Genomic DNA, 12,959 nt, shown 5'->3' on the forward strand with positions numbered 1-12,959 from the left:
GTTATAGCTCGATGAAGCTACCTGTGGACTCTGATGTTAGCTTCCAATGCCGCAACACGTTGAGGGCTCCGAGCATGCGCCTACCTCCCATAAACAAAGGAACGAATTTGATGGAATTGGAAAGAGAGTTGGAGTTCCGCTCTGAGAACACGACACCTAATCGCGAGTTCAGGGTCCGGAGGAGCCAATCCCTAATGGGCTCTCTCGCTTGCACTTGGCCCCTGCATTAGCGGTCATTGGTCCACCATCATCACAGCCCCCCAGCGAGGGGTAACAGAAGTCTGGTCAAGTATATTCGTCTATATGCTCTTGGCATTGGCATCTTCATGATCTTCGCATGCTCTACATGTTCCCGAGATACCGCCGTAGCCTATCTCATTGCAACCTTGCAAACCCTGCCGGCAAGCAGGACAAAGTCATGTTCGCACCTCATATAAGGACAAGCCGAGCAGATCTAAAGACTACACTATGATAATAGAGGCAAATCAGGAGATCTAGCGTTTGTGTAGCCTCTGGGGTATTCAGATTCTCCTTGATTGAGGTGTTGCCTTCACTCTAGAAAGCGGATCGAGTGGTAACACTCTGGAATCATTGACCCTTCTTTCCCTTTTCAGCTTCCAACTTCTTCTGCTGCGGGATGCGGTATGATGTTTCCCACCCATACAAAGCACCCGCACCAAACACCATGGCAGCGCCGACTTTCATCAAACCGGTCATCTGGTTTCCGAATATCCAGATACTGAGCAAGAAGCTCACCAGCTTTCTGATATTCAGAACAATCGTAACAGTAACGGCGGAAGTGTTGGCGCTAAGCATATTGACGCCGGTGATGCAGAGTAGTTGGGTAAGGGCATTGGCAGTAAGATAGATGACATGCTGTGATGTTGAGGCTAGGATACTGTTGACGATCGGCGGGAGATTTTCTGCGACTTTCGGTGGTACTTCGAATGATTGCGAGGCCTGCAGGCGCTTGAATTGTTGCGTTAAGACCGGTGCAAATCCTGCAAAGAACGGGATGGACAGCAAGTGGGAGTAGAAGAGGTTGGCCTGCCAGTCCTTGCCATGTTCGCGATAGACATCCTCGACGTAGGCACCCATCCATGCGGAGAGTAGTTGCGCGATGAGCAGGATAAGAAGACCAGCCTGGAGAGAAGAATTTGACTCATCGGAGCTCGAAGCATCCATGTTCTTGCCCTGGTTCCATGGTCAGCGTCTATGGATAAGTCGTTCATCGATCCACTGTACCTTTGACTGTGCATCTGCCCATGCTGACACCATAACACCTAGCGTCAGAATTGCAACGGAGAAGACCTGGAGAGGTGTGTATCTCTTGCCACGGAACCAGCCAGCCGCCATAGTAGTCACACTACCAAAGCTTCTGAGGATGATGTGAACAGGGACTGAGATGTTGAATGCGAAAGCCCAGTTGTTCAGCATGTTGACCGTGAAGAACAACGCAGCGCTGACACACCATTTCCGAAATGGTACGGGCGAACTCCGCATGAAGTAACGACCGTTCGGATCGAACTGGTAGTGCAATGTCGAGAGACATGTAAACACGAATTGGAAGAGCGTAATGAGTAGGCCACTGTCAGGCTCTTGCCTGGGCTGTGTCAGATTTCGTGCTGTTACTAGGGACTACACATTGTTTACTTTACTATTGCTTCCAGACAATACACCTTTCAGACTTTAGTAATGGCATCATAACAGTTCTGAATCTCTTACATTTGCGCAACACCCTCCGAAGATGAGCGAAAAGCTGCTGATAACGGGCGCAAGAGCGGCCATGATAGCAGTCGCGTGGCGTGAGGAGTGGCACAGATTACCTAGGCAGTTGTTCGGGAATTCGGCCGTGTACACTTTTCGAAGCGAAAGTTGGTGGAGCTGTTGCTTGTCAGAAAGGTGACGTAGGTGAGCGTTAGATGACAGTAAGTTGGCAAGTGCAGAATCGCATAGCGCAATCTGCGGAAACCATGTCCCATTGCACAAGCAACATACGGAAAACACTCAAGAGAGTACGATTGCACACAAACCTTATGTACTGAGCATGGCTTGTATTATGGTGAACGTTGCGAGAAATCTAGAGAAATGAAACGCAACGTGGAAGTCTGGGATGTCATGAGCCTCACGGCGGGCGCTAACGGGATCAACCTAGGTACTGCCGAATCAAGCAAACTTCTAGAACAGAGCCTCGTCAGGCATCTTTGCGTACAATTTACGAAAGATGTCAACAAATTTGAGCATATGACTGCTTCACGTCCATCATGACAGTGCAAAGCACATACGATATTGTCATGTGCTTGTCGCAGTCTTTTAGCATATGCGACATGTCCTGGGCTGTTTTACGCAGAGGTGGGACCAAGACCTGTTGATGAGAGTTTCTTTTGTTCTTTCTCTGCACCACTCAGAGTCATTATAGTGGTGTTGCAATCTACACTGCTCTGCGGCTACCCGATCGTTAAACCACATTGCGTCGTTCCTCATCTGCATTCCCACGCCGATTCGCCAAGAATGCTCCTGTTCTATCATCCTAGCGCCGCCTGGCAGGCTGCTGCCAACATCGAAAGGAAGATGGAAGAGTAAAGATGACCAGAAACCCAACAAGCTGATGCTCCTGTTTACATGTATTCTGTGGCGATGTTCGCGAATCAAGGATGCCCCTACAATGCGGAGAAGACGAAAAGCTGTAGGATGTTAGATTTTGATCACATGAAGAGAATCAGCCTGCTTACGTTGTTTGTTGCTGCTATAGCGATGCTGTCTTCGAATGGATGCCAGCTCATGTGTAAGATCTTCTTGTTGAAGTCGATCTGATCTGCGTCCGTCTCCTTCCTCATGCGTTGGCCCTGTCCAACTGCACCAGCAGCAGGGCTGCCGGCCCTCGAGCCACCTTTCTTACTTGTGTTGCTGCCTGTCGGGCTTGTCGATGAGTTCATGGGTGTTGGAATTCCGACCTTCTTCGCCTTGAATGCAGACTTGTCGGCCTGTAAAACTACCTCGGTGTCTTTGTCGTTATCGGATGGGTATATCATGAAGTTGTTGTTGTAGCTACCAGTCATGACATTCTTCGCATCCCCAGAGAAAACAACCTCAAACTTGTCGAAAATGCTGTCGTTTTCGTAGGTGTCGCAGAGCCTCGGTCGTAGATGTTCATGGATCGGGATGGTCTTGACCGGAGTCTTTTCCATGTTTACATCCCAGATCTTGACAGTCAAGTAGTCGCGTGACAGAATGTATCTTCCGTCATGTGAAAACCGGACGTCGGAGATGGATGAGATGATCTCAGAGAAGAACGATCGCGAAGATGGATCTTCTTCTTGCTCGAATTCTGTAGAGTGAGGTTAGTATTAGCTGAGATGGAAAGACGGACGGCTTACGCTTTGCATGCTGGTCGCACAGAGCACTCTCGCGCATGTCGGCCAGCTTGATGGTGCCCTTAGAGCTTGCGTACATGAACCAGTTGCAGCTGATAGGGTGGAACTCGGCAGCGGTGATGACCTCCGTCAGCTCCTCCATATTGGCGGGCTTGATGTCGACGATGTTGAAGCTCTGGTCCTGGATGTTCAGGTTCCACAGGTTGATTCGCAAATCATCGCTACTAATGAACGTCTCGCCATCGCTGTTGACTGATATGCTGTTGATGTGGTAGGCGTGTGCGTTGGCATACGTCTTTCGCGGTACTGCGGCAACAACTGTGTCGTGATGTGTGAGCCGTGGGAGCTTCAGATCGGTGGCGCTGCGGAACTGTGCATTCGGGTTCCTGACGGGACCGCCTCCACCAGCAACCCCACCTCCAGGTGTCAACTCGTGTGACAAGTTGTTCTCCGCCACCACTTTCAGCGACTTTTCAAATACCTTCCATAGCTTGATTGTCTTGTCGTTTGTGGAGAGCAGATAGTGTGAAGCGTTTTGCCGGCGGCACCACTTGATCTTGTTGATCTTCTCTTCGATCTCGAGAGATTTCAGGTAATCGAATTCAGGCTCGTGCGATTGGAACTCGGTGTGGAACTTGTATTCGCAGGTTTTTTTCTGCATCTTGTCAGTCTTGAACCAGCGCGAGGTCATAGCAGAGAAGTGCATACCGTCTCGTTCCTCTCGAACAAAACCACACGACCGCCCTTGTCACCGGTTGCAAGGTAGTTGCCCGTCTGGTCGAACTCGACGGTTGAGATGATGTCGGCTGCGCTCGCTGTCAGCAATTGCATGCAGGTATTAATGAATGTACAGAGAGCGCAACGGTAAGAAACGGTACGTACCTTCGGTTATGTCTTCAACATCGCCTTTGTCGCCGAAGCACCTGCTCCTGTCAGTGGCGTTTCCAGTGCGATTTGAGCTAGTGGCGAGCACAGCAGCAACCGAGTTGAGCTGAGGGGCCTAAAGGAGATGTGTAGCATGCGGTACGTACTGGGTGAATTTCCACGTCGTGGGATTGCCTTCGGCTTCTACCATGATTCTGGACAAGGATTGCGGGACACCAGCGGCGTGCGGTCAAGGGTAGCGAGTGCTCTGTCGTGTTCGTACGCAGTGTACTATGGGTGTTCAGTGTGCGAGCTGTTGAGCTTGTCGTGGGGCCCGGATGAGGTAGCGCCGCCAAGGTCGAGGGTGGTGGGTGAGTGAGTGCTGGGAATGATGTAGTGGGAGCGGTGTCTGCTGGCCGTGGCCGATGGCGGGGTTGGCGGTTGGGCGGGCTGATCGTTGAAGCTCCGGCGGAATCGAGTCGACGGCGGAATGACGAGGGCGGGCGACGACGTAGGGAGCAACAGCGCACGTTACAGAGATCAAGTGTGTTGTTGCTACCTTCACTGCCTCTAACGTGGGGCAACTGCGATCCGTGGACGTGTCTTGGCAAGCAAGGTCGGAAGGCGCGCTAACTTGTACTAGCGCCGTCCGCTCGCACTTTCCTCCGTCAACCTCAATATTCAAGAGGACTTTTCCCTGACGACTCCTCCAACTCCTCCAACTAACCACAGGAATCGAACCATGTCACACAGGAAGTTCGAAGCCCCCCGCCACGGGTCTCTGGCATTCTTGCCGCGAAAGCGCGCCGCCCGTCACCGGGGTAAGGTGAAGAGGTAAATTTCCATGTCACCACCGCCCACTGTCGGACAGCCTGCTCACTGCAATTGCCAGCTTCCCTAAGGATGACCCCAAGAAGCCCGTCCACCTGACGGCCGCCATGGGCTACAAGGCCGGTATGACCACAATCGTCCGCGATCTCGACCGACCAGGTGCCAAGCTGCACAAGAAGGAGATTGTCGAGGCCTGCACCGTCATCGAGACTCCTCCCGTACGCACAGCCAATTCCGAGCAATTTTGGCGCACTACTAACACGGCCGCAGATGATCGCTGTCGGTCTTGTCGGCTACATCGAGACTCCCCGTGGTCTCCGCTCGCTCACCACCGTCTGGGCTGAGCACTTGAGCGACGAGGTCAAGCGCCGCTTCTACCGCAACTGGTACAAGAGCAAGAAGAAGGCCTTCACCAAGTACGCCAAGAAGCACTCCGAGGAGAACGGCCAGTCCATCACCAAGGAGCTCGAGCGCATGAAGAAGTACTGCACCGTCATCCGCGTTCTCGCCCACACCCAGATCCACAAGACCCCGCTCAAGCAGAAGAAGGCCCATCTCATGGAGATCCAGGTCAACGGTGGCAGCATCGCCGACAAGGTCTCGTACGCCCACGGTCTGTTCGAGAAGCCCATCGAGATCGGCTCCATCTTCGAGGACAACGAGATGATCGACGTTATCGCCGTCACCAAGGGTCACGGATACAACGGTGTCACCTCCCGATGGGGCACCAAGAAGCTCCCGCGTAAGACACACAAGGGTCTCCGCAAGGTCGCCTGTATCGGTGCCTGGCACCCGGCCCACGTCCAATGGACTGTTGCCCGTGCTGGTCAGATGGGTTACCACCACCGTACCTCTGTCAACCACAAGATCTACCGTCTCGGCAAGGGCGAGGATGAGGGTAACGCCTCCACCGAGTTCGACGTCTCCAAGAAGCGCATCACACCGTAAGTCACATGTCACACTGGCCGGTAATCACTACTAACACAAATCAGAATGGGTGGCTTCGTCCGCTACGGTGAGGTTAAGAACGACTTCCTCCTCCTCAAGGGTAACTGCCCTGGTGTCAAGAAGCGCGTCATGACCCTGCGCAAGTCCATGTTCACCCACACCAGCAGGAGGGCGCTGGAGAAGGTCGAGCTCAAGTGGATCGACACCTCTTCCAAGTTCGGTCACGGTGCTTACCAGACACCGGCGGAGAAGAGGCAATACGAGGGTGTCCTCAAGAAGGACCTCCAGACTTCGTCCTAGAAGTCTCGAGATGGTGCTACGGAGTGCATGCTTTCTTCTCACGGGCTTGGGCGCAGAGGATAGGTTTACTATATGGATGCCAGTCATGAGCGATTGAACAAAAATTCAACGATTCCCCAATTCAAACATGTGTTATCAATGTGTGATGCGTGAAAACCGTCTGTCCCAGTGGCGCTCGCTGGTCAACCTTGGAGAAAACTAAACAGGTCCGCAGTCTACATCAGCATGAAAACTTGCAAAGTGGGAGATCTAACGCTGATGTAGGCTCCAGACCCATTCCGTTTTCTTGTGTGAGGCGCTCGCTGGAATTTAATCACGGTGCGTGCCCGTGTGCGACTTGGTTCGGTAGTGAGAGTCCTGCCCAGCATGTTGCGCTATGCTGTGAGGGCATCAAAAACATGGAAACAACTATGAACACGTGCTCTGCCGTCTATATCAGTATAAAGGTTGAAGTATATATATTCCCTACGGCAATGTAGACTTCTAGGGGGGTACATGTTGATTTTCTTCCCTTGTACGAAGTGGTATAATAAAGCCGACACAATGTCGAACTGCGAGCGTCACCCCATGTGCACTAGGGTTCAAGAATTTCGTATGCATATGCGCAATCCAGACGTTGATGCGGTTGACAAAAAGGGTCTTGGAGTAAATAAGAACGGTATACTAACGGTAGTAGCGACACCTATATTAGCAACGTAACGTGCGGAGAAAATTCCCTGGTACAACGACTGGGGAACAGCCTTGTGATCGTGTGAGAAGGTCTATGACGACGACGAATGAGGCTCGACATCTTGAGCGCCAGCGGCAACAACTGTCGGCCCAGACAAGGTGCATGAGTCAGCCCAAGTGACAGCAGTTGCCATGTGCTTCGCAAGTACCATTATTGTTCCGAACGTCCAAAGCCGAAAGTTGGCTGTCAAGCATGTACCGATTTTGTGTGGGATGAGTTTGTTAGCTAGAATGATGTCTATAACCGCGAAGATTCTTGCAGCGCAAAGTGCAATCAGATCAATAGCCTCTATGTTGATAGCCTATATGGACTGCGTGACCCTGCAATAGAGGCAAAGATGCATCACGTTCATCAAGAAGAAAAGCCGGAATGAAGGGCAGGTACTTGGGAGGCAATGCAGCCGAGGCCTACCGACCCAATTAGCGCGCTCCGATTTTAGTTGGTAAGTAACGCCGTCGGTCGCAACTGCCATCATTGACCTCCAACTTCAAATCCACCAGGACCTTTCGCACTCCCGTCGTATACTCTCCGCTCTTCGGCTACCGCCAAAATGAGTTGTCTCAGGATGCGTCGTACGCAGCTTGCAAGCCAGGTGAGTTTTGACAGCCCTCCCACACCACGCAGTCGCAGTCGACGGTCGACAAGCCCGGCATCCGCCGCACCGAGGCGTGTGCCACATCCCACATGGCGTTGGCAGAATGTCGCATGTCGACACGACACTTTCGCAGTGCTGGACAATGTCCTTGGATATGCCACGTCTTCTTACGAGTCTTTACTGTTCAATGGCTAATGTTCGCCTCATAGCTCGCGAGGAGCTTCCGCCCAACTACACGAGCCTTCTCTTCCACCCGGCCAGCGCAGCGCATATTCGCTACCGAGAACCTGAGGGCGAAGGAAGCGTCAGGCTTCATTTCGAGCAAATACCCCGTCATCGACCACGAATACGATGCCATTGTTGTCGGCGCTGGAGGAGCTGGTCTCCGCGCGGCATTCGGTCTCGCTGAGGCTGGTTTCAACACAGCCTGTATATCCAAGCTTTTCCCCACTCGATCGCACACAGTCGCAGCACAGGGCGGTATCAACGCCGCGCTCGGAAAGTAGGTGGACTGGACAAACATGCGATGGGTATAACAGCAGCTGACGGATATGTGTAGCATGCACGAGGATGACTGGCGGTGGCATATGTACGACACTGTCAAGGGATCAGATTGGCTTGGAGACCAGGACGCCATTCACTACATGACAAGAGAGGCGCCTCAATCCGTCATCGAACTTGAGAACTACGGCTGCCCCTTCTCGCGAACTGACGATGGCAAAATGTAGGGTCAGACCAGCTCTAGTTTGTGCAGAGTACTAACATCATTCAGCTACCAGCGTGCTTTCGGTGGACAGTCCCAGAAGTACGGCAAGGGTGGCCAGGCATACCGATGCTGTGCTGCTGCCGACCGTACTGGTCACGCTCTCCTCCACACTCTCTACGGACAATCGCTACGACACAACACCAAGTACTTCATCGAGTTCTTCGCCACTGATCTGATCATGGAGGACGGCGTCTGCAAGGGTGTTGTCGCATACAACCAGGAAGACGGAACCATCCACCGATTCATCGCAAAGAACACCGTCTTGGCCACTGGTGGTTACGGACGTGCCTACTTCAGCTGCACATCCGCCCACACCTGCACTGGTGACGGTATGGCTATGGTCGCTCGCGCAGGTCTTCCCAACCAGGATCTGGAATTCGTCCAGTTCCACCCCACTGGTATCTACGGCGCCGGCTGCTTGATCACTGAAGGATCCCGTGGAGAGGGTGGTTACCTTCTCAACTCCGAGGGTGAACGATTCATGGAGCGTTACGCACCAACTGCCAAGGATCTTGCCTCCCGCGATGTCGTATCCCGATCGATGACCCTGGAAATCCGCGAGGGCCGTGGTGTCGGACCGGAGAAGGACCACATCTACCTCCAGCTCAGCCATCTGCCCGCCGAGGTCCTTCACGAGCGTCTACCCGGTATCTCTGAGACTGCCGCCATTTTCGCTGGTGTCGATGTCACCAAGCAGCCCATCCCTGTTCTTCCTACCGTGCACTACAACATGGGTGGTATCCCCACCAAGTACACTGGCGAGGTCATCACCCAAGACGCTCAGGGTAACGACCAGGTCGTCCCAGGTCTGTTCGCTTGCGGAGAGGCTGCCTCTGTCTCTGTCCACGGAGCCAACCGTCTCGGTGCCAACTCCCTCCTCGACCTCATCGTTTTCGGTCGTGCTGTTTCTCACACCATCCGCGACAACTTCAGCCCCGGCCAGAAGGCTGACCCCGTCTCCGCCGATGCCGGTGCCGATTCCATCTCCGTCCTCGACCAGATCCGCACATCTGACGGCGCCAAGTCGACTGCCGAGGTCCGTCTCCAGATGCAGAAGGTCATGCAGACCGACGTCGCCGTCTTCCGAACCCAAGAATCGCTCGACGAGGGTGTCAAGAAAATCCATGACGTCGACGCCGACTTCGCCAACGTTGGTATCAAGGACCGCAGCATGATCTGGAACTCCGACCTTGTCGAGACCCTTGAGCTACGCAACCTCCTCACCTGCGCCGTACAGACCGCCGAATCCGCCGCCAACCGTAAAGAGTCACGAGGTGCTCACGCCCGTGAGGACTTCCCCGACCGTGACGATGACCAGTGGATGAAGCACACACTGTCGTGGCAGAAGAAGCCGCACGGCGAGACTCAATTAGGTTACAGGAAGGTTGTTGGTACCACTCTGGACGAGGCTGAGTGCAAGGCTGTACCACCATTCAAGCGTACATACTAGAGGATTGGTAATTTGGAAAGGAAATGAGGGATGTATTTTGTATTCTATGTACATCGGATGATGGATTGCATGTTTTAGCATGTTTACGAGCGAAAGCCGTTTAGGATTGAGAATCGAATCATTCAAGTTCATATTGGTACATCTTGTCCATTGTATCAACATGTGCAAGCGCTGGCTGGTGTTGTGCTTCAAAACACTGCTCTCAGTGGATGATGTAGCTGTCCTGGCGTGTAGAGTACTCCTTCCCTGCCTGACTGTGTTGTTGTGGTGCGGGCTGTTGTTCTCGGCAAGTGCGATACTCACCCGCGCAGCACGACAACATCAGCTTTTCGACCACAACACGCGCGTCGCTACCTTCAACCGGGCAATGAATACTTTTCCAATCAAACAGGGAACAGGGATTTCGCTTCGACGTTCGTGCACCCACACTCATCGCGAACCGAACATGGCTCCTGCCGTGTATAAGCAAGGCTGGCTTCTAGCCTGGTCTATCGTTACCCGAGGGCTGAAGTGGCTGAAGTGGCTGTCACCACGCCAGATGGGGATCCGCTCATGGCAATAACAAGACTTTTCAGGCTTTCTCGCTCTCTGGCACATCACCATGGTGGAGCCTGTGTCAGAAACCGTGTTTTTACACCTTGTGATATCCAAGGCGGAATGCGCGAAGAATGCTTGCACGTAGGCACACCTATTTTGGTCACGCATCGTCCCGGGAGGCCGCAGCTAGGCCCTCAGCTCCCTGCAAGAACCCATTTGACCATAGGAAGATCGGTTCGATTCCATGCACGTTCATCAGCCCCCATCTGCACAGGAGGTCTATCACAGCCACCACCAAGCCGAGTTCGGGCGGCACAATGCTTCTAAGTCTGGCATGCTTCAGCCTTCTCGATAAGAAATTTTTGGGCGTCTTGGACTTATTGGAGGCTACTTCTCAGCCTTCTCCGGTGAAACTGTTGCTCGAGTTCAACGTCAAGAAGCGAACACAGTTTCTGTCTCCCATTTTATTCTCAACGCTGAGTGCGATACCCTCATTATAGTATCAATACTTGAACCTTGTGGAACCTGGCATACACTTCTAGGCAAGAAATCGAAAGCTTTTGAGCTATTATGGATCCATTCCAAGACCACCAGATAGCCTCTTTTACTTCTGGGTCAGCAGGGCGTCGATTATCGTTGTCCCAGACATCTCCCTCTTGGTCAACTTCATCATCGACAAGATCACATCTGCCAGACGATGATCAAAACTTTGAACCCGAAAGATTGCCCTGTTCCTTTGGTGCAGAGGCGTTCGATGGAGGAACGGAACTGACATATTATCCGTAAGTGCTATTTCATACCATGATCATCTTCCGACGGAGCTTACAGGCAGACAGATCACACCGAACAAGCAGTCCAGATACTCAGACCTTGCTCAAATTCCAGAATGCCAGATCTTCATTTCCATCAGTCACGTCTTCATCCTCTTCAGAAGCGGGCGATGATCGGCCCACACAAAGAATGCATCAGATCAACGGGGTCGTCAAAGCTTTCTGGAAACTACCAGTCATTCGTGGCATAACCTGGCCGTTTCAGTGGCTCACCCGCCGATTCAAAGGCATCTCTTCGAACAGCCGGTTCCATGGTTGGCGCATGGGTGTTCTGTTAGGCTCCTTCGCTTCGTCGCTTGTTCTTTGCTGCAACATAGGCATCCTAGTATTCGGCTCACTACGACACGGCTCCGCGGACAACTTTACCGTGCTATCGACTGGAAAAGCCAAAGACATGTCTTGGTGGTCTAGCGCTATTCACATCGTGATCAATGCGCTCAGTACAGTTCTTTTAGCTGCCTCCAATTATACCATGCAGGTACTGAGTTCGCCAACAAGAAGAGATATTGATCGAGCTCACTCTGCACGCCATTGGCTTGATATCGGGATCCTCAGCGTTCATAACTTCGGCTACATCCCAAACCGACGAAGGCTTTTGTGCGTCATCATGGTATTGTCTTCGATACCTATACACTTATTGTAGGTTTTTATCGTCTTTTTGTCAACCCAGATTGGTGGCTTACGAGTGTCAGCTACAACTCCGCAGTCTTTTACATCGGTGCAGACAACAGGTCGAACATCTCCGTGCTGCTCAAAGATTCTGCTGAGTACGAGACGATTTTACGTCAGGCAGAAGCAGCCATCAACGACGATCGCAATATAACACTCGATAATGGCAGTATAAATAGCGCGTACGGACGGTTCAACAGTTTCCATGAGTATGGAGACCTATATCTTGCGATCGATGGCTACTTTGGTAGAAATGAGTCGAGATTTCTACCAAATGGCTGGCCAGATAGCGGTCCTGAATTGGAATGGAACCCGAACATATCCTGGCCCCTCGAAATAATACCCGACAATACCCTCAACTGGACTATCATCAACGGAACATGGGCTTATATCTTGGTCGATTCGAATATCACCACTTCTCTGGAGAACGACACCCAGGTATGGGCTCGTTGCGCCCATGGCTTTGCAGGATATCACGTCAAAACATCCAGTCGCATCGAGCTAAGTCTCACCTTCATGGCGATTGTGATCGTCTGTAACGTCGTGAAGCTATTTACGATGTTGTGGGTGGTTTTCATGGAAAATCTGGACTACATCGTTACGGTCGGAGATGGAGCAGCCTCGTTTCTAGCGTATCCCGACTCAACGACCAGGGGCATGTGTGTATCAACCAAACATGAAGTCATCGCCAAAGTTGGGGCTGTCACAGACACAAAAGAAGATCAAGATCTACTTGCAATTATAGTCCGTAAATGTGGCAACCTTTGGGCCAAGCGACGCAGTCAATACTCCACTGCCCTCGACAGAGATCGAGTATATACCTCGTATGCCATGTAAGTCCGCCTGAAACTGTGAAGTCAAAAAGGCGAGGTTAACATCGTACTAGCTATGCAATTGGCTGTGCACTCTTCTACGGTCTAGTGATACTACTCTCGACTATAGGACTCACAGGTCCTAGATGGGGATCCTCAAGCCTTACCGCGTTCCGCAAAACTGAAACGTCCGCTCAGGCCACACTCCTGAACGCGTGGCTTGCCAATATCGCCCAATTGGTGCTGTCCTACT

At 52.2% G+C, this 12,959-nt stretch overlaps 4 protein-coding genes across 4 annotated transcripts; 2 read left to right on the plus strand and 2 right to left on the minus strand.

Moving 5' to 3' along the window:
- Positions 1-588: 588 nt before the first annotated feature.
- Positions 589-1,788, minus strand: J4E78_004671 (uncharacterized protein; the record flags this gene model as incomplete). Its single annotated transcript, XM_049365299.1, has 4 exons — positions 589-1,194; positions 1,246-1,603; positions 1,654-1,679; positions 1,726-1,788. 4 exons carry the CDS (start codon positions 1,786-1,788, stop codon positions 589-591), a joined length of 1,053 nt encoding a protein of 350 aa, XP_049223100.1.
- An 872-nt stretch (positions 1,789-2,660) lies between these two features.
- On the minus strand, positions 2,661-4,449 carry PAB1_1 (Protein phosphatase PP2A regulatory subunit B; the record flags this gene model as incomplete). The annotated part of the gene is made up of 6 exons (XM_049365300.1): positions 2,661-2,684; positions 2,733-3,328; positions 3,378-4,029; positions 4,083-4,180; positions 4,257-4,297; positions 4,406-4,449. 6 exons carry the CDS (start codon positions 4,447-4,449, stop codon positions 2,661-2,663), a joined length of 1,455 nt encoding a protein of 484 aa, XP_049223101.1.
- A 531-nt stretch (positions 4,450-4,980) lies between these two features.
- RPL3 (60S ribosomal protein L3) lies at positions 4,981-6,317 on the plus strand (the record flags this gene model as incomplete). The annotated part of the gene is made up of 4 exons (XM_049365301.1): positions 4,981-5,072; positions 5,131-5,287; positions 5,340-6,013; positions 6,062-6,317. The coding sequence occupies 4 exons, from the start codon at positions 4,981-4,983 to the stop codon at positions 6,315-6,317; spliced, it is 1,179 nt and encodes a 392-aa protein (XP_049223102.1).
- Positions 6,318-7,597: 1,280 nt separating this feature from the next.
- SDH1_1 (succinate dehydrogenase flavoprotein subunit) lies at positions 7,598-9,858 on the plus strand (the record flags this gene model as incomplete). Its single annotated transcript, XM_049365302.1, has 4 exons — positions 7,598-7,639; positions 7,852-8,144; positions 8,202-8,366; positions 8,415-9,858. The coding sequence occupies 4 exons, from the start codon at positions 7,598-7,600 to the stop codon at positions 9,856-9,858; spliced, it is 1,944 nt and encodes a 647-aa protein (XP_049223103.1).
- Between the last annotated feature and the right edge of the window lie 3,101 nt (positions 9,859-12,959).

Source organism: Alternaria triticimaculans (assembly GCF_023758025.1).
Source record: "Alternaria triticimaculans strain BMP 0046 chromosome Unknown scaffold_5, whole genome shotgun sequence".
Lineage (NCBI taxonomy): Eukaryota > Fungi > Ascomycota > Dothideomycetes > Pleosporales > Pleosporaceae > Alternaria > Alternaria triticimaculans.